This window comes from Vigna unguiculata, chromosome 1 (genome assembly GCF_004118075.2).
Source record: "Vigna unguiculata cultivar IT97K-499-35 chromosome 1, ASM411807v1, whole genome shotgun sequence".
Taxonomy (NCBI): domain Eukaryota; kingdom Viridiplantae; phylum Streptophyta; class Magnoliopsida; order Fabales; family Fabaceae; genus Vigna; species Vigna unguiculata.
The window spans coordinates 3,654,792-3,681,684 of record NC_040279.1 but is presented as its reverse complement, the minus strand read 5'-3'; the positions used below and the strand labels follow the sequence as shown (position 1 = coordinate 3,681,684).

The window sequence follows — 26,893 nt, the reverse complement described above, 5'->3', positions numbered from 1 at the left end:
AGAATAATCATCAATGTTCTTTTCCTCCTCTTCTTTCTTTCTCTTTCAATTTTTGAAATCACTGTCTCAGCTCTGTTTAGGTGCACACCTACACTATTTAATGTGAAGAAACAAATGAAATGTCAACAATTTCAATTCACATTTATTTAGATATAAAACATATACATAATCATGCTTCAACATGAAGAAACATACATTCCTAGGTCTCAACATTAATGACAAGACATGTCACAGACATAAATAAACACTACTGTCAGTCTCTGTCGGCATATCTTGTTCTTTAAAATTGTATTTGTTGCATTTGTACATGTATTTCATCAATGTAATTTATACTAGGTTAAAATATATAAAGATTCAATAAAGGGACATCTTAAGCTATGTCTCTTACACCATCGAAAGTAACAAAATTCATTAAAAGTATGATTTGTTGAAAACAATTATCGTTTTCTAATATTATTTTTAATGTTACTGGTATAATTTTCTAAAATAAATTATTAAATATGTGATGTTTTCTTGACTGTAATAAAATAATTAAAAGATTGTACTTATGAATGTTTAATTATAGTGCATATTTTAAACAAATCAAAGATTAAGGGAAAGGGAAGAACATATAAATGACACAAGAGTAGTGTTGTTTTGGGCTTTGTAAATAATAGTTAAATAGAAATAAATTTATTTTCATAATAAAATTTAACCTTTTGTTGAAAGCTTAATTGCTTAACATAATAATAGAAATAAAGTGAAAAATTAGAAAATTGATATAACTAAAACTTATAGAATTTAAAGTAAACATATTTAATAGATTGGATATAAGGGTATGTGTAGAAGAAATTAATTAGTATTAATTGAAAATTTTGAAATATAAAATAATAATTAAATTTTTTAAACACATGAAAAGGCAAATGGTATAATCATGATAGAAATATTTCGTTTCAAATCTTCTAAATATAAAATATATAAAATAAATGTTATTAAAAAAAAGTAAGAGAATAGTTTAGTTTATAAAAGAACAATTATTTAGCATTTACAAATTCAAGATAGTTTATAATCGGAGATGGTTACTAATATTTTAATTTGTATAATTTTTATTAGAACATTATATCTAGGGGTGGCAAAAATATTAATGTTTGTGGATATTTATGGATAAAATCTGCGACAAATGACTGATATTCACATATATTTGTTATCTTCTGCAGGTAGTGAATGTTTAACATATGTTTATAAATGGGCCGAATAGGATATTTGTTATTTGCAGATAGCAAATGTTTTAATATTTGTTTAAAAATGGGTCAGGTGCAACATTATATTATTCATACTCACAGGTATTTGTTATCTGCAAAAAGTTAAAATTAAAATTTAATTTTTTTAAGTTAAATTTAATTAAAATTAAAATCTAATTTATATTTTATTAGATTAAATTAAATTTATATTTTATTTCACATTTTTTTTTGTAATTTTATTTAAATTTTATTTTAAAAAATTATAAAATTCGTGGGTATCCATGAATACATGTGAGTTTTAGAATACTCACAAGTATTGCAAGTTTTAAAATACTCGCAAGTATTTTTTAAACGGATACCTGACGTGTAAATGAACAGGTAATAGATGAATGTTTCTGTTATAGGTCGGCTTGCGAATAGACTATCTGTATCCAACCCGACCCATTATTACAATTATAATAAAAATCTAATTTAAAGTATTAAAATATTTATATTAGGTTGTTTAAAAGATATAAACATACCATGATATTTTAATTTAAATTATCAATACTTAGAAATTAATTAAGTGATAATCATTAATCATTATTAAACAATTTAATATTTAAATATAAATATTTTAAAAACAATATATACATAATTTAGTGTGTTTTTAAAATATATATTTAAAAATAATTTAGTTATATATGTATATTATGAAAAAGAAAATGGCAACAAGAAAACATAAAATCGTGATTTCAACATCAAGAAGAAACATGCACATTTGTGTCCCGATAAATTATAGAATGACATATCCCTAAAAAACTTTAATTTTATTCTCATTATTATTGTCCACTAAATAATGACAACTTACCACTCTTTAATGAGGCTTGTACATTGCAAGAGTATACGTTTACACTTAGGTTAACTCATTTTAGGAAAACAATGCTACTTTCTTCATGCCTTTTTTTGAATATAAACTTTAATACAGTGTCAATCAGAGGAATATCTGCATTTTCCAAACATGTGTAGTCTAAGTCCAGCAACCATTAAAGACCATTAACTTTAACTTCAAAAGAAAACTAACATTCAATCAAACAAATTAAAAGAACTGATCAATGCACTTCTTTTCATAACTTCAGATGATTTTAATCAAAGAAGATGTAATTCAATCAAAATGCCATGAACAAACCACCATACAAGCACCATACACAAAGCCCAGGGAAGATGACACCCTAAATATTAACTCACATTTCTTGCAACAGCATTTATGAACTGATGTCACAACCACACTATTTCTTGTCTCAGTACTACAATTTCTTTACCAGGAAATCAATCTCATTAAATTCTATGAAACACCCTTCAAACCAACATCCATAATGATACCCTGAGTTTAATTACTCTTCCTCTTACCAAATGAGACAAAAAAAATGTAATCGCTATTCATATAAAAAATTACCAGGTCTGAAGAATGTGTTGGGCGAATCAAGTAGTATTCGATGTTTAACAGTGAGAGTGTTCAATAAACACAAACACACACGTGTGTGTAAGAGGGCACAGAGAAGATTGATCCAAGATTAGCCTAAAAAAGAAGGGATAATATTAAAAGATCCCAAGATTTCTTCCATTAGAACCACCAATATTTAGGAAATCTTTATACACCGCTAAATATTTACAGCCTTCAAAGGAATGACATCCAATATACACAATCCACATTCCCATTTTTGAATGAAGGAAAAAGACCAAATCTTGAACAAAACAAAAGCATGTTCAAGGAGGAATTGAAAAAGCCATGATCAAGAACAGCAATAAGGGCACCTGAGGAGTCCATTCTCGTTGCACTCCAAACACCTCTTCAAGCTCCCTTCGTCCTCATCAAACACCTTCCGACTCCCGCTGCAATTTTCGCACGGCACAAACCTCGCATCCCCACAAAGCTCACACACGAAGCCGGGTTTCAGACGGGGGAACCCTTCCAGAATGATCTTCGCCAGTTCCCCAGTCTCGAACAAGTGCTTGATCACCTCAGCGCCACCCACGTACTTTCCTCGCACGAAAACCTGTGGCAGCGACACATGGCGCTCGCCCAGCGCGCGCTGCAGCTCCTCCCTGTACGCTATGTCCATCGACACGTCCCTCTCGTCCACCCAAACCCTAAACCCCTTCAGGATCATGCGCACCGCGTTGCAGTCCTCGAACGTTCGCCGAACCCCGCGCAGGCTCGTTAAATACACCACGATCCGCTCCTCCGTCCCGGACAACCGAAACGGCGTCGTCGTTGTCGTTGTCGTCGTGCACGAGTCCCAACGCGCTTTTGATTCCGATTGGGACTCCGATTCTGGAGCCTTCTTCGAGGAGGACTCGAACAAGGTGCAGAGCTTCTTCACCATTTTCCCGCGGATTGAGGTTTTCGCCGGCTCAGAGGATCCGTAGAACCGGTTCAGCGAACCGGACCGGTCCAGACTCTGCTGGCTCTGAGGAAGGTAAGGTTTCTGCGAGTGCTCCGAATGAATCGTGTTCGACCGGTTGAAGAACGGAAACCGCGACATCTTCGCCAAATTCGACAATCTCCGAGCTCCTGAAGGCAAAGAATCGAAAGAATTTAGCGTGAGTTTTCGGAAATTGACTATGAAAGGCTATAATTGATATCATCTGATTAAAAATCGATTCGATTCAATTCAAAATCATTTCCATTTCCTGAAGCGAAATTTGCTCAAAATTAGGTTTCCGGCAGCTGATATTTCAACGCGGTTTCATTTTAACACGAATTAGAACATTTCAGGGTTTCTTGTGAGAATTTTTCATATTCAATCACAAATCACAACCGAGCTCGAATTTCAGGGATGATGGTTTAAAAGAAAACGAAAGAAAGAAAGCGATGAAATTCAGGGTTTACTGTAATTCACGTCCGGCGGCGGCGGCGGCGAGAATGCTCCGACGCGGCGGCACTGAATGACGGAAAGACAAAGTCCTGTCGGTGAGTTCTGTTACTTTCGTAAAGGCGATTATGTTTTTTTTTCTTTGTGTGTTTGTTGTTTGAAGTTTTGTGTTTGTTTCGAGTTTTGGGGTTTTCTTAGCAGAGGATCTGTGTCTGTGTGGTGTTTCAGTTTGGAGTTGAAACAAGAATTGGGTTTTGTTTGTGTTAGTTTTGGAGAATGCTGGAGAGAGATAGAAAAAGGTGAGGTAAGGGTTGAATGAGTTAATTATCCACAACAGCAACAATTTATAGATAGAACCCTTCAAATAATATAAATAATAATAATAATAGATTAATTAATTAAAAAAAATATAAATGAAAACAAGGTGCAGGTTCTGTTTCATCTTTTCTTCATTCGAAAGAGGAAATAAATTATGCATTTACTTTATGGTTAAATTTTTTGATGCATCAATTGTCTTATTTTACGTAATCTCTTTTTTCTTCATAGTTTTTCTTTTTTACAAAATATGAAGAATAATTTTCTTCTTTTTGGTGTCATGGCAACATAATACCAACTATGTTCTGTCGTATGTGTGTGTTGATTGCGAATGTCAGGCCCCACTTCACACGGCTAAACCTTATTGTAAATAAATTATAATTATTTTTCACAACTTTTCTATGGCAATCAAACGATTAATTTCATAATTACTCATCAATGAGTTTGAAAAAAACTATTCAAAAGATTAAATATTTATTTTCATTTAATACTTTTATAGTATAAATAAATAAATATTTGTGTTTCCTCTAATAAAAATATATTCTTCTTTTCCATCCTTTTTACATATAGTAAAAACTTAAATTCTTTTGCCATAATTTTTAAAATCCTGATTATCTACTTCATATGCTTACAGATTAACTTAAACTGTATTACTTTTTAACTATTTTAAGTTAATACATATCTTACTCAAAATATAACTTTAAATGATAATAAATAATTAAATGCTTGCATATACTATTTTATACATTATTAAAAGTTGACTCAGTTAAGTTTTAAGACATGATAAAATTGGATATGTCGAGTTAAATCCTTAACAAATTTGTATAGTCTATCAAATAATCGAGATATTTATACTTCTCAATTGAATTTTTCTTTAATTTTTCCATTTAGGTGTCACATATTACTTTCTAATTTTTATTTTGTAGTTTCATAATTTAATATTTTTTTTAACAGATTTCTTTTACCCAAATTGGAAAACATGTCAAAACTTTATATCCTTTCACTTGAGAAACCAATTTTCTAATTCGGTTTAGATTTTCTCATAACTTTTCTATCACAATCAAACAAAAGTAGATGGATTAACATAAGAAATGCACGGTTAGCTTCATAATTACTCATGAATGAATAAGTATAAGAAAAGTTATTCAAAAAGTTAAATATTTATTTTCAATTAATATTTTTTATATTATAAATAAATAAATATTTATACTTCCTCTTATAAAAAATTTCTATCAATAAAAAATATTTTTTTTCATCTTTTTACGTATAACAAAAACTTAAACTTTTGATCATAATTTTTAAAATCCAAGTTATTATTACTTTGTTTTATATATATATATATATATATATATATATATATATATATATATATATATATATATATATATATATATTCAAAACTTATCACATTTTATATATATAATAAAGTGGTAGGTAACCAGCATTGACCACAAAAGTTTAAATTTTTACTTTATGTAAAAAAATGAAAAAGAAGAATATTTTTTTATTGATAGAAAATATTTTAATTGGAAGAAGCACAAATATTATTTTCTTTATATTGTATAAATTATTAATTGAAAATAAATATTTAATTTTTTGAATAACTTTTCTCAAACTCATTCCTGAATAATTATGAAGTTAACAGTGTATTTTTTATGTTAATCTTGTTTTGTTTGATTGTGATTGAAAAGTTATGAGAAAATCTAAATCGAATTGCTAAGTTGGTTTCTTTATATATACAATTTTAGACATTATTATATGTTGACTTAATTAAGTTTTAAGGTATGATAAATTTTGAATATGTTTAATTGAGTCTCTAGTAAATTGGGTGTTTTATCACTTTATATTTTTCAATTGAGTTACTTTTTAATTTTTCCTCTTAGATGAAGTCAAGGTAAGGACACATCGAACTGTGGCCATTTTTATCCTAGGGGAGAAGGTTTCGAAATAATCCACATCTTCAATTTGGAGAACACCTTTACTACAAGGTGAACTTTGTAACCCTTAACATTGTTGTATTTTAATAGCTTAACTTTGTAGATTCATTTGTATTTATAAAGACATTTTAGATTGCCAATATTTTTCTTTATCTGATATCGATAACATTGTGTTCATCGTCAAATTCACTACTTTACGACTCATGGCTTATCTGACGATGTTTAACAATTTCTTGGAAACGGTTTGAATTAAATTCAAATGATAAAAGGGTAATTGTGATAGAAAGGGACAATTCAATCATAAGTGACAAAAGACTGAATCATATAAAGCAGTTAAAGATACACATAACTGAAAGTAAGGAAATAGCACTTGTAAGGCTAGGTTGAGTTAAAACAAGGTGGAGATGGAATGATAGGTTAAGACATGTTGCGCAAAGAAGATGAAAGAATTGAAGAGGAGGAGGATGATTCCATATTGGTGTTGGTGATTGGGAATTTAGGATTTAGATATAAAGGCAATAAAGGATTTGAGGAAAATGTGGATTTACGTCGATAAGGATGGAAGATCCATCAAGAGGTAATGAGATTGTATAATTAGGAGAAATGGTCTGGGCTACGAGTGTGTATGTAGGGATGTTAATGGACAAAGAAGGTGGGTTGTTTCTGTCAAAGGGAAATAACATTTTATTATATAAGATATTGTTACTAAATTTTAACAATATATTTTTGCTTTAAATTTTAAATTAAAAATATAAAAGCATTTACCAACAACTTTCCATGAATTTATGCTTCTCTAAGATACCCCAAGAAACAAATGGCCAAATATGAAAAGAAACGATTCCTCAGCATATTTCGATACAAGAGATAACCATAAGAGGATAACAGTTCTTACACTGGATCAATAGTATGCTTGACGCACAGTCAAATATTGATGTTTTATAAGAAACCCTCCGTTAAGAATTGATAAATTGCAACTCTGACTCAAGGAGAGGACTGAAAATATGCCAACTAGAATCATGGAATGCATTATAATAATCATCTGAAACTGTTTGGATTCTAAATTCATTTGTAAATCCTCGAGCAGCCAAAATATGCCCCACCGAATTAAGAATAGGTGAGTTCTTACACAACGACACATGCTGCTCATATGTTTCAAAGCTGTTGCCAAATAATACCATGTTTTTCAAGAGATTCAGTTTCCAATTTGCTTGCAACAGGTTGTTATATAACTCTGCCTCACAATGAGGCATGAAGAACATTGTTGGCTTCAGTGCCTCCCGTCTCCCATGCTCGTTTATGGACATGACAGAACAACCAAGAGTTTCCAAAACCTGAGACTCGGTTGCAGAAAGAATAGGATCAAATACCTCTACGTTTCCAATCCAACTGAAATCTCTTTTCAACAATATTGCAAGGCTAAGCTGCAATCGAGGGGGCTCATACAGTTCAATGCTGCCTATACCATAAATGACCATTTGCATCTTTATCTCTGAGGCCAAAACCTTACTGAAGTAATCAGCAATTGATGTTTGAATTTGATCCCTGAAAGTATGATAGAATTCAGATTTATCAATCTTATTCATACATCTTTCCATTTTCTGCACCAACGTTGCTTTTTTGCTTGGATCAGTCAGAGAATCTGTTGGAGTCCATGGCTCTTGTTTTTCCTCCAAAACTCCAGATTGGGTAGCTTTTCTTCTTTGTCTGCTGCGACGGGGTAAAACAACTGTCCAACCTTCACTTGTTGTGCAGTTGTCAATTGTTAGAGTTTTCTCCGAAGCTGCCATTGAGACTCTAATTCTCTTAGTCTCTGATGCACTGCTTCAACCTCAGAATGCAATGTCAAATTCTGGGTAAAATTACATGGTGTTTAGTACTGGCTTTCCATGCTTACTCGTGCAAATTCAACAGCAGCCTGATCCATGTTATTTGTAAATAGTCTCATTCAAGAAGATGATAAAATTTGCGAATGCAAACTACTAAAGTACGCAAAAACATAATGTAAATGTGCATCTTTGCTTAACCATCTTTTCAAATGAACGTTGATGATAACCCCAGAATGCTCATCAATGAAACATACCCAAGAAATGGTGGTCATGAGAACCCAAAATCAATATACAGACTTGGTAGGATCAATATACAATCAACGTAGTCTTAAATAGGATAAATAGTCTTAAATAGGAGTTTTCGTGCTTTGTGCTAATCCTAGTTCCTAGGTGTATCTCTTTGAATTCTCTTCTCTTCTCTCATACATTGTATCTGATGTATCCAAAATGATTATAAATATGGAATCCTCAGAGAGGGAAAAATACTCTCTCAAATTTATTCTAATTCCTTTGTATTATCTTCAACTCTTTCTCTCCATCTGACACTTCTTTCACTCCCGCATGCCACAACCTCCAAACTTCTATCAATTTCATAAGAGTTAATGTGCCTTGGATTCATATGATGAACACGGGCTTCTTGATTTTCTTTGTTCCAAAAGGTGATTCTATGTAAATGTGCATAACATAGCAGGCTCAAGAGCTTTCCAAAATGGATTGGTGCTGGTTTAATAAGTTCAAGCCAAAAGACAAACAAAACACAGTCTCCAGAAAACAAGGAGACTACAGTCATTGCAAAAGAAAGGTCAAACCCCCCAACAAATTAAGAACCACCTTCGAATGTGACCAAATAGTATGTTGAAGCTGGAAAGCAGTACACAGAAAAAAATTATAAGAAGCAAATTAAGAACTTGCAAGAGAGAAAGGAATGGTGTAATATGCAAGGAAAAAAGTTGGCAGATGCTGAAGTCTATGAGGAAGAGCATAACAATTTGCTAAGGTAGGTACTTTGAGAAACGGGAGACTGAATACATGCGCATATGCTATGATGAAGAAACTTAAGAAATCTGATATGCTTCATAGAGGCTAGGTTCAACATGTAAAATTTCAGAGGAATCTACTGGCAGAAGTTGACAACAAGTGCATTGAAATGCTTTATTGTTCCTTTCAAGATGAACAGAATTTATATCTTATAATGGAGTATCTACCTGGAGGTGATATGACTCATATGACGGCTTTGCTAATGCTGAAGGATATACTGACCGACGATGTGACCAAATAGTATGTTGGGGAGTCAATTCATAAACATAACTATATTCATACACTTGGTGCTAGATAGAAATGCTCACATCAAGTTATCATACTTTGGATTTAGTAAACCACTAGACTGCAGTAATCTTCAGGAAGATGACTTCTCTATTGGAAGCAACAGAAGTGGAGCTCTTCAGAGTGATGGACGAGCGCACACGCAAGGAAAAAGGCAGGAATTTAAACTAACCCATGTTATCCACTTTGAATATATAAGGAGAGTATTGGTATATAAACCTTTAAAAGAGAGTAAACTAGGCAATGTTGGAATATCGTGCCTTTTGTAATACTCAAAATTACAACAAACGTTTTTGTAAGTTTGAAAGTTAACAACCAAACTCAACCATCCTCAAAACAGGCCCATGGAGAAGGGTTATATTGGTTACACATATAATAACTTTGAAAACATGAATGTGATCAAGTACCTCAAATTCCCGAATTGAAGAAGAACACAAAAATTAAACGGTCATATATGAAGAACCTTTTTTGATGATGAATCAGCTAGAGTTTCCAATTAACTGTGCAAGTGAGCTTCTTAAAACTCTTACCTACTCAACCGTAACTTCTTGGGAAGTCTGAATCTCAATCATGGTTACCAAAATCGCGACTGAACTCGTGAACACTTCCGAGCTCAATTGTAAATTGGAAAAAAAAACTAAAAACAACACTGAGTTTGTTTGTTTTTAGAGCAAAAATGCATCCAGGAAAAATCCTAATCGAATAAAAATCCTACAATATAAATCTGTGACTTTCAAATTGATGTTCAATTGTATTCTAATACAGTGAAGGACAAACCTCCGGTGCTGACGTGGCAGCGCGGTTTTCGGTGGCGGAGCCCCAGGTAGAGAAAGTGGAAGGAACAGCCGCTGCTACCGTCGCCGCAGCCGAGAAATGAGAGAAAACTGGCTGTAGGACTGGGTTTATTATGGACGAGATCAACCTTTTCAATTAGGTTCTTCTCAGTATCAATATTCTTTTATTTGTCAATGTTTAAATATTTAAATCAGATAAAGTAAATAATACATTGATTATAACAATAATTTAACATAAATTTTATTAAATTAAGTCAATTACATTTTAAAACATGAAGTTAGAGTTTGAAATTGGAGTTCAAAATAATAAATATTAGGTTTAATGATCCGCGTGTAAAAGGTGTGAGTTGAGTCCTCCTAGTTTTTGAAAAAATATCTCAATTAGGTCTTTTTTCAGCAAAAAATTATTAACACCGTTAACGATATTGATATTTGAAATGATTTAATAAAATTAAGTATTGATATTTATATTAAAATTTAGTGATAAAAGTCATTAATTAAGTTAACGACCGTAGTATTTTTTGTCTGAAAACGATCTTATTAAAAAAAAATTTCAAAAATTAGGACTAAATTGACACATTTTTATAGTTCAAATAGTTTCCCTTACATCATACTTATTTGTTCCTCAACCAATAGGAAAAAAGAAAGTTTGAATCACACCAAACTTCAAGAAACTATAAATCAAAATTTTGGTCACTTATAAATGATCTAGTATTAATTGCTTTACAAAAACAGAAAAAGGGGAACACTAAAAATGAACTTTAATAGAAATGAAAAAAAAAAGTATAAAAGAGAATGGAAGGGTCCCAAATCCTTGCATGGTGACACTAACATTCAATTTGCTTCCACTTTTCTAAAATAGATTATCATAAAAATAATTGATGTGTTTGTTAAAAATATTTTCACATGTTTCGTAAATAATCGATAATTTTAGATAATAGTTAATTATAATTGTAATATAAAACTACACTTCATAAATATTAGATTATGAATAATAATAATAATTATTATTATTATTATTATTATATTGTTTATAAAATATTTTTTGTTTACTTGATAAACAAAATAATCGATTAGTATTTATTATTTTGAAAAGAAAATTATCTATTATTGACATCATTTTATATTTTTTTGAGAGAGTTTTATTTTTTTATGAGATATTTTAAGAGTATTATACATTCTATTTTGTTTGAAAAATAAGTGTTTAAGGTTGATTCAAAGAAATAATTATTCTACAGATTTTTTATTGTGAATTTGTTACATTTCAAGTGATGTTTTTCCTTTTTCTATTTAAATTAGTATTCTGACTCATGTGTATGCACGAGACGTATTTGTTTTATTTTATACATTAAAATAATAAAATAGTAAAAGTATTATATAATGAAATATTATAGAAATTAAATTATATTATTGTAAATGTTGTTATTAAAATAATGAAATAGTAAATGTAAGTGGTGCAATAATTATTTCGGTTTTAAATATAATAAATAGAATTGATATTACAATATAATACAGTTAATTAATTTTTCGAAATAATGATAATAGTCTATGATCCGTGCGAACATTTTTTTGCTTTTCTTTTATTTTAAATTTTTTTAGAATAATAATATAATTGTTATTATATTTATTTAACCATTAAAATACTAATAATAATATTAATATAAATTATAAATTATAAAAATGTTAAAAGATTAAAACTCTATTTAGCAAAAGTATTTAGTATAACAACGTTTTCTATAATTAAAAAAAAACACATTTATAATAATAACATCATTACGAATAGTAATAATAACAATACAAATAATAATGATACCAATAATAATAATATTTATGCTATAAATATTAATATTAATGCTAACATTAAGGCTAATGTCAACTATAATAATCTATAATTATATATAAAGATATGCATTAACAACAAAACAAATAAAAATGACAAGTAATTGAAATACGATCCCGTAATAAATTAATTTAAGATGTGTGTCTAACTATAATAATAATAATTTTAATTTTAATTTATTTTAAATAATTTTATTTAAAGTAAAAAATACATATTCCTGGATAGATAGTTGCATGTATAAAAGAAAACCTTGCAAGTATTTTTTCAATATATTTGGTAAGTAATAAAACAAATTTTGTTTGAAAAAATAATTAACAAATAGATATTACCCGTAGTGGCATGAATATTTTATCATCCCTGGTTAAGAATGAAAATTGAATTACCCGTAGATAATCTTTAATAATTAATTTCATTTTAAGTGTATATTATACTTCTAATAGATGATTCTTTATTAGTATTTGGTCGATGTTAGAATAACTAAATTTTATACCATATGTATAAAATTTAGGGTTAATTATGATTTTATTCTTCAACTTTGATGTAATATTCGAAATCTAGTTGACATGTCAAAACAAATTCTAACATCATTAAATTATAAATATTATATTCATTTATTTAAAAAATTTAGAAACAAAAATATATATCAAAATTTAAAATATAATCAAATTCCAATTTTTTATCAAAGTTTAAAAATTAACAAGATACTTAATCCTGAAATTTATTAGTATTTCAGAGTTAAAGTTTAACTTATTATGGCATTCATGTTGTACTGTTTTACCACAACTAGAAATCAGTTTCATGTTGACTAAGACGTAAACAAAATCGTGTGCGTGTGAGCTTATGTGAATAGTATCCGAGAGTTTAAGTTGCTTTCAACCAATTTTTTTCTCTTCAAACGATTAAATTTGATTTTTCAGCAATACTCAGTCAGCTTAGTACTAATTTTGAATGAAGAATGGTATTCATAGTCATTGCAATGTAGAACACACTATTTTGCTGGTTCGCTTGGCATAACAGCTGGGGGAAGTTAGTTGTCTTCAGTATCTAGACGACAATCATTCCAGAACAAAAGGGTAATTAATAAAAAGCAGCTTTCAAAATTTGGCAGCTCAAACCCTTGCCATATATAAGTTGAAATGCATGTTCAGGAAAGTTAATTCTTCAGGAAGCTTCTGGATGCCTTCAGGTTTCATTTATTACAGCAGCTAATTCTTGACGAAATTTCGGAATTTTGTCTGCTTCAACAGCCATGATTAATCCCGTGGACTTGTAATTCTTAAGCTGTAGCAAGCAGAAAGAATTTTTTGTTCAGAATAGTTGATAAGAGAAACTGCTATCCACTTCGACCATTTCAAATTTTAGCAAGACACTCACAAAAATTCAGAATTTTTGCATTCACACCTTAAAATGAGCCTTCCACGTTAATAGTTTTAAATATAGTCCCATCTAATCCTTAATAAATGTAATGTAAAGCCTTATTCAAAATTATAAGTGAGCAAATTAAAATGTAGAGTTTTATAGCCGACTTCCCGTGCTAATAATGTAGCAGCGAAGAGAAATGAGGCAATCAATCATATCCAATGTTATTGAAAATAAATTTCAATTTGACATGATTGCTTTGGCTGTTAAACCAAGGTAACTACACCTTAGATGATAACTTATAACAGTAGTCTTTTTCTTAACATCCAATCTTTTGTAAGAACTACGATCTTCATAGCCAAAGAAAAACAGACATGAAACAAACTTTTAGACACAACGAGTCATCCGATAAAAAAACTAAGCATATCACTCCAACTGAAAAATTAGCATAACCATCTCCGCCTCCTTTCATTACATATCAATGAAAGTCACAAAAGATTGATTTTGAATAACATGAAGAGCCAAGTGATTTCTGATCTGCTCCATCATTCATCCGTACAACGAATCCCAATCATGAAAATTTGAGTTGGCCTATAGCCCTTTGAAAAAGGAATTCGATTTACTTAGATCCTCATCCTTAGTTATCACTTTTTGACTCCTTCCCATTTTTCTTTTATTTTATCGTTGTTATCCATTACAATTCCTTGCAAGTTTTTTCATTCGCAATATTTGGAAATTTTATTCACAGACACCATTTGCAACTCATCGAAATAAGCTTGGAAAAGAAGCTAGCCCTGTGCAACTTATCAAGCAATTCGCCCACCACATAATCCCCTATCAAGAGTACAATAATCAATACACATTTGTCATACGGAGTCCTCTTTCCTCACTGGAATTACAGGAATGGCATAAACCCAATCAATGTACTACCATATAATCCCCAAATTTACCATCTCCTTCACTGGATTCTCAATTTTTCAATTGTGGGTGTGAGGATATCTATAAGGCCTCACACCAATTGGAACTTTCCCAGGTATAGGTGGGTCTTGCTAATAAGTGGTATAACCCATACCCTTGGGGTACTGATTAAGAAATTAATAAATAGAAAACTCTAACAGAAAATCATACTGAAGATGCACTGCAAGTCATGGCACTTGTTAGCATTTTCCACACACACACACACACACACACACACACACACACACACACACACACATATATATATATATATATATATATATATATATATAGAGAGAGAGAGAGAGAGAGAGAAAGGTATCTCACATCGACTAAAGATATAACCAAATTATAATATATAAGTGAGTGTAAATTTATCCTTACTAAGCCAACTTTGTGAGGTTAAGTTAGGTCTAAATCCCACTTCCTCGTAGGTATTGAAGTCATTCAAAGTCTATCCTCTTGTCAAGTTTATTGGATCTATAATGTCACCAATTATTGGGTTCCCCCCATCTCACACTTGAGATGCCCAGTCCTCGGCTCAAATTGTGAGGCTGAATTAGGCTCAAATTCCACTTTGCTTAGGCTAACTTATACTAACTCAATAACACAATTTGAGTCTATCCTCTTGTCAATTGAAGTCATTCAAAGTCTATCCTCTTGTCAAGTTTATTGGATCTATAATGTCACCTATTATTGGGTTCCCCCCGTCTCACACTTGAGATGTCCAGTCCTCGGCTCAAATTGTGAAGCTGAATTAGGCTCAAATTTCACTTCGCTTAGGCTAACTTATACTAACTCAATAACACAAAACTAACTTAGTTTAACTAATCAGTACTGTGCATGTTACTTCATTTATGTAAACATCACAACCACACAGAAAGACCACCTTGGCAAATAAAGTATAGATGTATTCTAGGTCACATTAAAAAGTTAACAAAAAATAAGTAACTTTTAGCATGTTAATGAGAATTATGAACATAAAAATGATAATTAAGATTGAAAAACATAAAACTTGCCTCATGAGGTGCAGGCTGCTGACTTTGCCATGGAAAGTAGAAGGACCATGAGCTTAACTGGATATTATCAGGAAAATAATCAGTAATAAATCAGAAACAAAATAACTCAAAATGATGCCAAAAAATATCAATACCTTATGAAATATTTCATCCTCAAGCTTTAAATATATTATTCCCTCCTCATTGTCATTGTCATTGTCCCGTTTTGTTTTCTGTTCTGCGTTCTTGAGCTATATTTTGACACCCAAAGATAAGTAAAATGTTGGGGAACAATGAAATTGGAACATAAGAAAACATCTTAACATAAGCCACACACAGAAAGGGTGATTCTACAGCATCATACATACCACGTAAACTTTGCTAAGTATTATATAATGCTTAAACTTGAAGGAATTTCGGAGCTCCTCAGTTGGCTGTTAAATACAAAACACGACAATTTAAGTTCTAAGTAGGAAAACCATCGCTAAACAGAAACACGCAGTAACACCTCACCAATGTGATATTACTGACATCTAACCTCATCTTCTGTGGCCCACAACACTTCATCAAAAAGGGCATCATAAAGTGGAGGTAAAAGCTGGGGAGGAAGGTTCACCATGCGCTGAGATACCAGGATAGCTACATCGCGTTCTTGCTCCACCAAAAGCAATCTCAACTTGTCAGCTACATCCTTCTCTTGGTGAGCTTTATGGAGTAGAAAATCCTTGAGTGTCACCATGCATCTATGCTCCTGGCAAAAGTATTTACAACCACTTAGAAAGTTGATGTTGTTTGCTAAACCAGTCCCAAAGCATAGCAAGTTTGATGCATAAGAGTAGGCCAGTTACCCGGTATCTATACAGATTAAGAGCAGTAACAAGAGCAAAGATTCCTTCATCCTCATCATCCTCTATCTTAACAACAGTCCCCACAGTGCTCTGCTCCAAAATCAACTCTACAAAGGCACTCAAATCCCATTCTTCATTGTCAAGATAGTTTTGCAATAAGGTCTTCACTCCATGAAAATCATCAGGTTTTGGATCGAAAAATGAAAAATCTGCTTGGACAACTCCCTATAACAACACAACTATTTCAATTAAACTCAGTTCAGGTTTAAAAAACTGCTCCGTGACCATTTTTTCAGCCACAAAGTCAAATTGTTTGGAGTGTCCGCTACTTCAAAACTTGAGCTCAGTAATCCAATGTTGAATTAGAAACAGTTTGTTAATTAAAAAATAAAAATAAAGATTAGGATTAGGTAAGAGGTCTTACATCAGAATCCTCGTCGGAAGACTCGGAATGTTCGGGTTTGGAAAAATCTTCTCGCACAACTCCCTAAAACAACACGCGCATTATTCCGATTAATCTTACCAGTTCAATGTTGAATTAGAAACATTATATCTATAAGAAACACATGAGAACTGGGATAAGAAGTCTTACATTTAAATGATGGTGAGAAGACTGTGCCGGTTGGGGCTCCTTAGCAGGGAGAGTGGGGTTAGGGTTTTGAGAGCGACGCTTAGGCGCGTGCAGAGAATGCATGCGAGCGAGAACGAGAGAGCGAGCGAAAGGGGAGAATGTAATAGGCCATGATTTTGGTCGTTGACGTCGGCGTTTTGGCCTTGGAAGGGTTTCTGTGTTCGATTTCAGAACCTTATAACGCATCATGAACTATGGCGTGTTCTTCAGTGGAAAAGTAGAACAATTCAGTTTCCGCTCAAATTTTTGTAAGAAAACTAAACTGTGTTCTGTTTTGCTTCTCCACACCGAACTTACTTCGTTCGCCTCTTGTCTGTTTCGTGCTATATAACTAACCCTAGAGCTTCTGCTTCTTCCACTTTTTTTTTTTCTCTATATCTTTTTTTCTCTTTTCTCTTGCATTCTCTTCAATTTCCTTCAAATTATTTTCTTAATAGTTTCTAATTTAGTTTAATTTTATTTTAATATTTTAGTTTCTATAATTTATCAGACTGGTTGATATTGATTGTTTGGATTACCAGTTAATTTCCTTCAAATTCTTTTTCTTTCTTCTACCTAAAATATTTCTGAGTAAGAGTTAGATTCGAATGCAATCCAATCAATCAAGTATGATTTGAATTTAATATTTAATATTTAATTGATTAATTTATCAAATTAGTTGGATATAGAATGTCCCTATTGAAGGTTATTTGAGTTGTGAATTTATATTAGATCTACTTTAAAAAAAATCAACAAAATAAAAATATTAAATCTTTTAACAAAAAAAAAATCACACGTGTAATTTGGACAATTAGTTTTATAATTAACTCTATAACTGTATATATTTTACTATTGAATTTTAATTTAAAAAATATTATATCAAAAATAAAATTTAAAATTTAAAATATACTTATAAAATTTATAAACACTTAATTTTCAAGTTGAGTTGATAATGACAAAATTGGGATTCATTATCCAGTTTACCAATTTTATTTACATTGACATTTTAATACGGAATTTAATTTTAATTATATTTAAATTTATTTATTTATCAAAATTTATATTTTAAAAACTTATTTTCAAATAATGTAATTTAAAGCTTAAAAAATCTATAAAATAAAAGGGTATAAAAAAAATTCAACATTAAACACATAATTTATAAAATATTATCTTTAGATAAAAAGTATATAAATATAGGATCTCTTTGAGATGAATTACAATTGTTGGATGTTTTAATATAGCATAGAGTGTTGAATGTGTGTAAAATGCATCAAAGTTAAAAGTTATTTGGGTCTTCAAACTCTTCAAATAGAACATGTATTGTGTTTTCTTTTACTTTATTATGTACCACGTCTTGATGTTATCTACCTTTATACATCAAGTTCTGTGTCAAGGGTCTTCATCTTGTGATCTTATGAAGGTGTGTATTACATTTTTGCAATAAAAATTTGAAAAGCCTGAATACCATACTTGAAAAAAATATTTTAATTTATATATATATATATATATATATATATATATATATATATATATAAATGAAAAAAAATTGAGGGAGTCAAAGCTCCCTAGGCCAAAATTTTATTTATAAGTTGCATACTTATTGATATTGAGCAAAACTAACCAAACAAATGAGATATGCATAAATATACCTAATATGTAATTACACTCATTTTAGTAAAGTTCTTAAAAGTAGTTCAAAATCAAAATAAGAACTATGATTACACTACACAATATATTCATTTATCCACAAAACTATTCTTTAAGATTTCTTTTAGTGATCCACACTTCTATTGCCTAGTCTCGTAGCCACTTGCACCTCATCTACTAAAGTCATAAAAAAATTATCTTAAAAGATAACATACGATCGATAATGTTGGAAATATTTTATTATAATTTAAAAAATAAATAATAAAAATAAAAATTTTACTATTATTGAAGTTTTCATGAATTTTTAATTTTATGGATTAATGTTATTTAGGATTAACGACTATATTTTTTATTCCAAGTTATTATTGTATCTTCCTTTTCTACTTATAAATATCACATAGTGCATGAGGGAAAAATACAACAATAATGACAACAAACACTAGAGTTTTCTCAAAAGTGTTTTTCTTTTATTCTCTATACTATCTCTTAAAACAGTGGTGTTCATAAGGTTTGGAGATCTTTCACTGCACTTGATCGATCTGACAGGTTGTTGTATCATGGGAGAAAGATGCATATGATTTTGTTTTGCCCTGTGCAATAGGGGCATTTTCTCTCTAAGGATAGCGTTATGCGTGTTTCAACCTAGACCAGTGGCGGATCTTGACTAAAAAGGTTGAAGGGGCCAAAATAATATAATTTTGAGATCATTATATTTCGTCATTAGTATAATGCTTTAAAAAATTGCTTCTCTACTAAACAATTTGATTATAATGTTTCAAATCTTGTTTTCATCAATAGTTTCCTTTATTCTTTTATTCTTTATCAATATATATTTTTTGTACATAATATTGAAAAACAATTTATCATAATTTAATAAAAAATTGAGGCACATAATTATTAAAAGAAAAATATATTATAGTTAAGTCACAATTAAAAATCAATTATGAAAAAATACATGATACATTTTTTTTTTCTATATTCATAAAAAATGAATAAACAAAAAGCTAATGAGATAAAAAATAATGTTTTCATTATCAAGTGAGACAAGAGACAAGAAAGGAAGAGGATAAATGAGAAATGAAAGCAAAAATAATTTTGTGTCTAACTTTTTTTCTTAAAATACAAAAAGAAAATATATGAGATGAGAGATTATTACAATTTGTGAAAAACTAAAAAGAAAACAAGAAGGAAAATAAAAATTATATTAATAAATATTTGGTTTAAGTACTTTTGATTTATGTTTCCGTTTAAAAATGTTAAGTCGGTCCTCCAATCTTTTTAGTCTTAATTTGTCCTAAATTTTTGAAAAACTAATGCAATTTGGTCTTTTACTTAAATTTCTTGAAACGGGTAGATGATTCTTTCATTAAAATTGAAACTCTTAATATGAATGATTTGCTTTCTTGATGTGATTAATATAATTCTAATGTCAATTTTTTGACAAAAATAGAAACCAAACGAGAAATTAAATCTAAATATTTTTATTCTCTATTATCTATTAACATTAAATACACCATTTAATTTTCATCAATTCCTAAAATATATTACCTATGATTTAAAAAATTCAATAAAATTTTAATGTTATATATATATATATATATATAATTAAAAAAAATTCAAAATTTGAAGGGGGGGCCATGGCCCCTCCCTGCCCCAATAAACATCCGCCCCTGACCTAGATTATCTCTACTCCTTACCTCATTTATTTTTTATCTATTATTTATTATTGTTATAAAAAATATTGGGTCTCTGATTAATATTTGTTAATTTATATATATGTCTTAGTATTATTATTGCTCTAATAATTATTATTATTACATTATTTAATTTTTTTTATTATTATTAGTATTATTTGAGTAATCATTTTCTAACATTCTTAGAGAGAAAAAATTGGTTATTTTTATTTTACTTTCCTCATCTTTGTTCTTTTCTATCATTAAAGATAATATAAAAGAGAAGATTGAAAAGACATCTTATGAACTAATGTGTTTGTTATAGTTATGTTAAATCAATCTCAAATAAGCCTAAAAATTTAAGTATATAATTGTTTCTATTTCTATTGGTAATAATAAATGAATTTATGGATTAATAAAATCTTGGCTCACTCCATAATCTTGTTGTGATGTATAAAGCTAATATTTTTTTCTATTATATTAATATATTCTTTAATATCTTATACTCTTACAACTAATACAGATATTCTAAATCACGAATATATTTTTTAAGTGTTTTATATGAAAATAATTATAAAATAATTTGTCATACTAAAACTACCATTGTGTTATGGAAAACACTTGAACTAAACTTTGCATTTGCAAAAAAAAAAAAAAAATTAGCTTGATATTTATATGAAAAAAAATGACTGATAATAAATATAATCTTTATCAAATTTATGAATTTAAAATTATTGTTTATGACATGAAATTAAAATGAGTTATTTAATATCATCCTTGTGATCATGTGTTTTTGTTTGTAAATGATATAGTTGTGGTGATATGTTTGAGTTAAGTACATTTATATTATAATAAAATATTTAACAGTTCTTCTTTGATTATCACAGATGTTGAAAGTATTGATATATGACATATTACTATAATTTTTTGAGAAGTTTGGTTAGAGCTCATTTAATTATAAAATTTTGAGATACAAAATTAATTAAAAAGGAAAGTGATGAATATGTCTTTAGAAATGAGAATACATTTTTGTATAAATGAGCGTTTTTATGTGAAATTTATGGTATTATTCATTATGTAACATCTTCATATAGTGTTAATCTAATGGTCAAGTGAAAGAAAAAAAAATGTTTTGATATGGTAAATGTTATTCTACAAGTTCTAGCTTGCCTAACATTATATTAGTGAAATTTTATATCCTGCTTACCATATTTTGAGCATAAAAGGTTGTGATAAAACTTGTTATGAGTTATGAAAGAAAAAAGAACCACATTTAAAATATTTCAAAGTGTGGGGTGTCTTGTAAAGGTTAATATACCTCTTGATGAGAAAAAAAATCTTTGGTTATTTATACTTATAAATTTCTAGAGATGTTTCCTTCAAATGATAAATTTACTAAATTTGTTTGTGATATCTCTAGTATTGTTTTGCCATCTAGTGATAATATTATTTGTGTTTCTTCTAGTTATGACAATATGTCCAATTTCTTGAGATAATTGAAGGATATACTAATGTAAATTGAATATTGATTCTGGTGACACAAAAATCAACTACTCGTTATGGTTATGTTTTAGCCTTGGATGGAGGTGCACGATCATGGAATATGTTAAAAAGTTGTTGTTCTATCATGATCTATTATGCAAGCATAAATTATTCCTTCTTCCAATGCATCATGACAATCAAATTGTTATATTTAAAGTTTCTAGTAAACATGTCAATGAAAAATTGACATATAAGAATGAGAGACAAATATATTAGAAACTTAATTACTCATGGTATTGTCTCTCTTGACTTTGTCAAGTCAGAAAAAAATATTGCAGATCTGCTTATCAAAAGGTTGATGCATCAATGGACACACATTTCCACATGAATGTTGATCCCATGAATGGAGTTCAATGGGTAACAACGAAGTTGTTATTGACTAAAGTACACCAAATAAGTTGATTAAATTTTGTCTCATTCCTATGACAATGTGTATTATAAATTGTGGAAATAATTAGGTTGAGGTATATGCATTATTATGCTTATATATTATTTTTTAAAATACCTCTTAATAAACCCATTGACAATTATTGTAGGGGTGTGAGTCACAAACCACCATTTGAGGATTTACCTAGTGAGTGTGATGGTGGGGCCACCATCGTGAGACATGGGCAAGTCTCTAAATGATGCTCATGAAATAAGATACATGCACAAGGCCGTAACGTGCACCCACTGATTAGAACCTATAATGAACATCAATATTGTATGTGTTGTTTACTACAACCTGGTCACATGGGATGTAGCTCAAGACAATCAAGTTTATGCATTTTCTCGGGTGGAAGTTGATAAGCACTAGGTGTAAGGCTCAAACCCGGAAGGTTTCTTACGCTAAACTACAATATTTTATTTTAAAAGATAATATATTTTGTTTTATTTTATTTTTTAAATTATGTGGGGAATTGTTGGAAATATTTTATTATAATTTAAAAAATAAATAATTAAAATAAAAATTATATTATTATTGAAGTTTTCATGAACTTTTAATTGTATGGGTTAATGCTATTTACGATTAACGACTATATTTCTTATTCCAATTTATTCTTCCCTTTTCTACCTATAAATATCACATAGTGCATGGGGGAAAATACAACAACAAAGACAACAAACACTAGAGTTTTCTCAAAAGTGTTTTTCTTTTATTCTCTATACTATCTCTTAAAACAATGGTGTTCATAAGGTTCGGAGATCCTTCGCTACACTCGATCGATTCGACGAGTTGTTGTATCATGGGAGAGAGACACATATGATTTTGTTTTGCCCTGTGCAGTAGGGGCATTTTCTCTCTAAGGATAGCGCTATGCGTGTCTCAACCCAAACTATTTTTACCTCATTTATTTTTTATCTATTATTTATTATTGTTATAAGAACTGTTGGGTCTCTTATTAATATTCGTTAATTTATGTATATGTCTTAGTATTATTATTGCTCTTATAATTATTTAATATTTTTTTTATTATAGCGTACACAGGCGTTGTCGCGCTTGTTTGTACGCATTTTTTAAATATGTGTGATATTATTTTAATAGTTGATGATAATATAATGTTATTAAAATAATATATAAAATAAAATTATATTTATTAAAAATAAAGTGAAATATATAAAATAAAATTATATTTATTAAAAATAAAGTGAAACATATAAGAAAATATGAGATAATAATTGTTGATAAATAAAGAAAAAAAGTTTATCTATAATAATATATAAAGAGGATTCCCTCTTTTGTGTCCACATTTCAAAGTACCAATTTTATCCTTTAAAATATAATTATTTATTAAATTTTTGAAAATTAACCTTATTTTTATAAACTTTTAAAAATAATTATATTTTAAAGGATAAAATTGGTATTTTAAAATGTGGACACAAAAAAGAGAATTCTCTTTTTATATTGTTATAGATTAATATTTTTTGAGTAATCATTTTCTAACATATAAGTCATGCATTCATAGCAACACATATGCTATTATCACAATTCACAATTATACGATTCACAACTATGAGTCTTACACCCATTATTACAAAAAATCGTGTGTAAGTTGTGATGTTTATTTTTATATATTATTATGTTTTTTAAACGTAGTTATTATAATGCGCGTGACATTTTCCAAAAATGTTATAATTCTTGACACTACAAAGTATAATATGACATTTTGAAATGAAACACCGTAACAAATAGTTGCCCTCAACTAGTAATGATACCCGTTTCTCATACTCTTATGACAAAGTAAGTTCACTTATAGTTTTCAAAAAAAAAGTTATCGACATGAGATCCTAGTATAGGATACTCCTTCAACTCTGACCAACTAGACTTCGTTATCTATATGAGTTTGTATGTTTAGCAAAGTTAATGATGACTTCAAAATAAAATCATCAATGCATAACACTATATTAATTAACATTATTTTCTTATAATACTTTTTTTTTAAATATAAACCAAATGTGATAAACATAATTTTCCATACTCATTTTTATAAAATTGGAAAATTATTTTCTACCAACCCTTCATTGTTGTTATTTCTTTATATTAAAAAATTCCTGAAATTTAATAGTTTCCTCAAACTTCATACAAAATTTCCTTTCAAAAAAGAAAATGAAAAAAAATTTTGCAGAACACGTATCAAGATTCCTTGAACGATAAGTGTGAATCAAACGTAGAATAAATAGCTGATCCTTTTACATTTTTAGATAACCCATTTAGATGGAAAAAAAAAATAGCAAGAGGAAAAAAATTAAATTAAAAATATATTTTACGTAAACTTCTCTTCCACCCACTCAAATTAAAAATATACTTTTCAATAAGAGAATCATCCACATTAATTCAACACGAATATCCTAAATTTTAAATCTACTTCAATTTTACAAATAATTTTGAATCTAATTTGCAAATTAAAACTTACTTTTCATATAATATAAATTTATATATATATATTTTCGATTAAGGAATTAAATATATTTTTTGTCGTTAAATTAATACTTTCAAGAGGTTAATGTCTAATGGAACTTCCTTGTTAGGAATAAGGTTTTACACTAACCGATGGGACTAACTATCTTATAATTTAGATTAGGGTGAGAGTACAATTTTTCATAACAATTTAAAAATGAAAAACATATTTAACATTTTAACTAATATAAAATCCTCAAATAATGTAAACTAAAATATAATTTTTGTTAATATGATATTAAAACAATTTATTGTATATCCAAAACAAAGCCATTAATAATAAAACAAATGACCAAACAAAAAAATATAAGATGAATCACTTTACATATAATCACTTAAGAGTGTCAAAATTGAACAGCATCTAAACCTCCTATGGTAAAAAAAAAAAAGAATAGTTACATAATAAAATATGATTGATGATGAAGATGATGAAGATGATGATATTAGGGTTAGCTTTTGAGTCTTTATAGAGAACGAACAATGTCTTCAGCCAATGAAAAACATGAAAGAACCCATTTTTGTAGTGTCATCCAACATTCGAATGCAAATCCAAGAGCCATAGTTGATCTCATCTTCATTGCAATCACTCTCTTCAAACTTGGTTGAAGCCAAAAGGAGAATGAAAAAAAGAAAAATAGCAGAGATTTTTATTAAAAGATGAAGAAAGTGTGAGAAAATATTAGAGGATTGTGTTTGAGTTTGAGTGCTTGCATTTACTTATATACTATTATTTATCATGGTTTTGTCTTTCTTGAGCTACTACTAACCATATTTAGTGTGTTTACTTGTTATGGTTTCAATATAGATAATATAATAATCTATAATTCAATGCAATATCTTTATTTATGCAGCTTCTCCAAGATTAAGAAAATTATTAAATTTCTTTAATTTTAAATAAATGAATAAATGGATATTTTTTTCAGATCCAATATATTTCATTAATGATATAAACAACAATTAAGTAAATTGTTGCATTTAAATTTTGTGAATGTGAAATATACAATAGAGTAAACAGAATTAAAAAATAAAAGAATTAATACATTTGAAAAGATAAAAAATTAGAAAAGTAAACCACTTATTAAATGATTTGTTTTTATATTATAAACGTGAATTTTCATTTTCCAACCGATAAATATTTTTACTTTAATTTTAAATAAGTTCATCTATCACGGTTAAAATTTCTTAAAAAAAAAAATATACGAATGGATCATACAAAATTGATCATAAAAATACATCATAAGAAAAAAATATTTATTATGAGAAAACTAAATAAATATGAATATTCTGTATCAATTCGAACATGTTTCAAACAAATTGATTTTTTAGATTATTGTAATCTTAATTCATTTTTGTTATTATCGAATATAAAGTACTAATAGGCCGAATTTCTTAAGGTTTATATATATATATATATATATATATATATATATATATATATATATATATATATATATATATATATATATATATATATATATATATATATATATATATATATAACTGGTTTGTTAGAAAAAAAATACTTATTTTATTAGATATAACCTATTTATAGATAGTATAAAGTAGGTAATATTTTAATTTGAATTTAGCTTTTATATTTTATATTCGAATCACTATATTAGTACAAAGATATGTCCTAATTTTAGTAATTGATTTTTATAATTTTCTCCAGATGAAAACTAGGATGGGAAAAGACCATCATATATTTAGGAAAGAAAAAAATACCTCTCACCGTTGGATCTACATATCGTTAAATTAACGTTCTAGATGAGATTATGAAAAGGTGCTAGCATGTGACTGGGTCTTTGATGTGTGCTGCAAAGAGATATAATAAATTCGAATATGTTTTAAAAAGTTTATTTTTTATAATTTTTAATTAAAATATTTAATAATAATTTCAGATATTTTTTTTTAAAATATAACAAATAAGTGGAATATGACATGGGGTTTTGCCAATACTAACAAAATATGGTGAGTAAAAATTGATCTTTATATAATACAAGGTAAATGTATTTATTTATGGTAAAGAAGAATAGCTTCTTCTTCTTCTTTATATATTTAAAATCACTTTTTATTTCTTTTAGCGCATTTATTTTCTATGAAAAATAATTCCAGCTGTTTTCTTAAAAAGACAGAAAACTCCCATCCTTTTATATTTTACTTTTTAAAATAAATTTATCCGAATATGTTAAAAATCATAACATATTATTA

At 28.7% G+C, this 26,893-nt stretch overlaps 3 protein-coding genes across 4 annotated transcripts; all 3 read right to left on the bottom strand.

The window, feature by feature from the left end:
• Positions 1 to 2,686: 2,686 nt before the first annotated feature.
• On the bottom strand, positions 2,687 to 4,397 carry LOC114189454 (uncharacterized protein At5g39865-like). Its single transcript, XM_028078044.1, has 2 exons — positions 4,093 to 4,397; positions 2,687 to 3,774 (listed from the first exon to the last, which is right to left on the bottom strand). The coding sequence occupies exon 2, from the start codon at positions 3,743 to 3,745 to the stop codon at positions 2,993 to 2,995; it is 753 nt and encodes a 250-aa protein (XP_027933845.1). The 5' UTR covers positions 3,746 to 3,774; positions 4,093 to 4,397; the 3' UTR covers positions 2,687 to 2,992.
• A 2,706-nt stretch (positions 4,398 to 7,103) lies between these two features.
• LOC114163953 (protein SENSITIVITY TO RED LIGHT REDUCED 1) lies at positions 7,104 to 10,408 on the bottom strand. 2 transcript variants are annotated; one of them, XM_028048357.1, is made up of 2 exons: positions 10,254 to 10,408; positions 7,104 to 8,242 (listed from the first exon to the last, which is right to left on the bottom strand). In XM_028048357.1, the coding sequence occupies exon 2, from the start codon at positions 8,112 to 8,114 to the stop codon at positions 7,281 to 7,283; it is 834 nt and encodes a 277-aa protein (XP_027904158.1). In that variant the 5' UTR covers positions 8,115 to 8,242; positions 10,254 to 10,408; the 3' UTR covers positions 7,104 to 7,280. The 2 variants fall into 2 exon arrangements, with proteins under 2 accessions (XP_027904158.1, XP_027904166.1); XM_028048365.1 differs by having other exon boundaries at positions 7,104 to 8,176.
• Positions 10,409 to 13,042: 2,634 nt separating this feature from the next.
• On the bottom strand, positions 13,043 to 17,231 carry LOC114189694 (protein BCCIP homolog). The gene is made up of 8 exons (XM_028078375.1): positions 16,865 to 17,231; positions 16,697 to 16,759; positions 16,273 to 16,497; positions 15,963 to 16,175; positions 15,793 to 15,858; positions 15,580 to 15,675; positions 15,446 to 15,502; positions 13,043 to 13,391 (listed from the first exon to the last, which is right to left on the bottom strand). Exons 1-8 carry the CDS (start codon positions 17,090 to 17,092, stop codon positions 13,293 to 13,295), a joined length of 1,047 nt encoding a protein of 348 aa, XP_027934176.1. The 5' UTR covers positions 17,093 to 17,231; the 3' UTR covers positions 13,043 to 13,292.
• Positions 17,232 to 26,893: the final 9,662 nt, after the last annotated feature.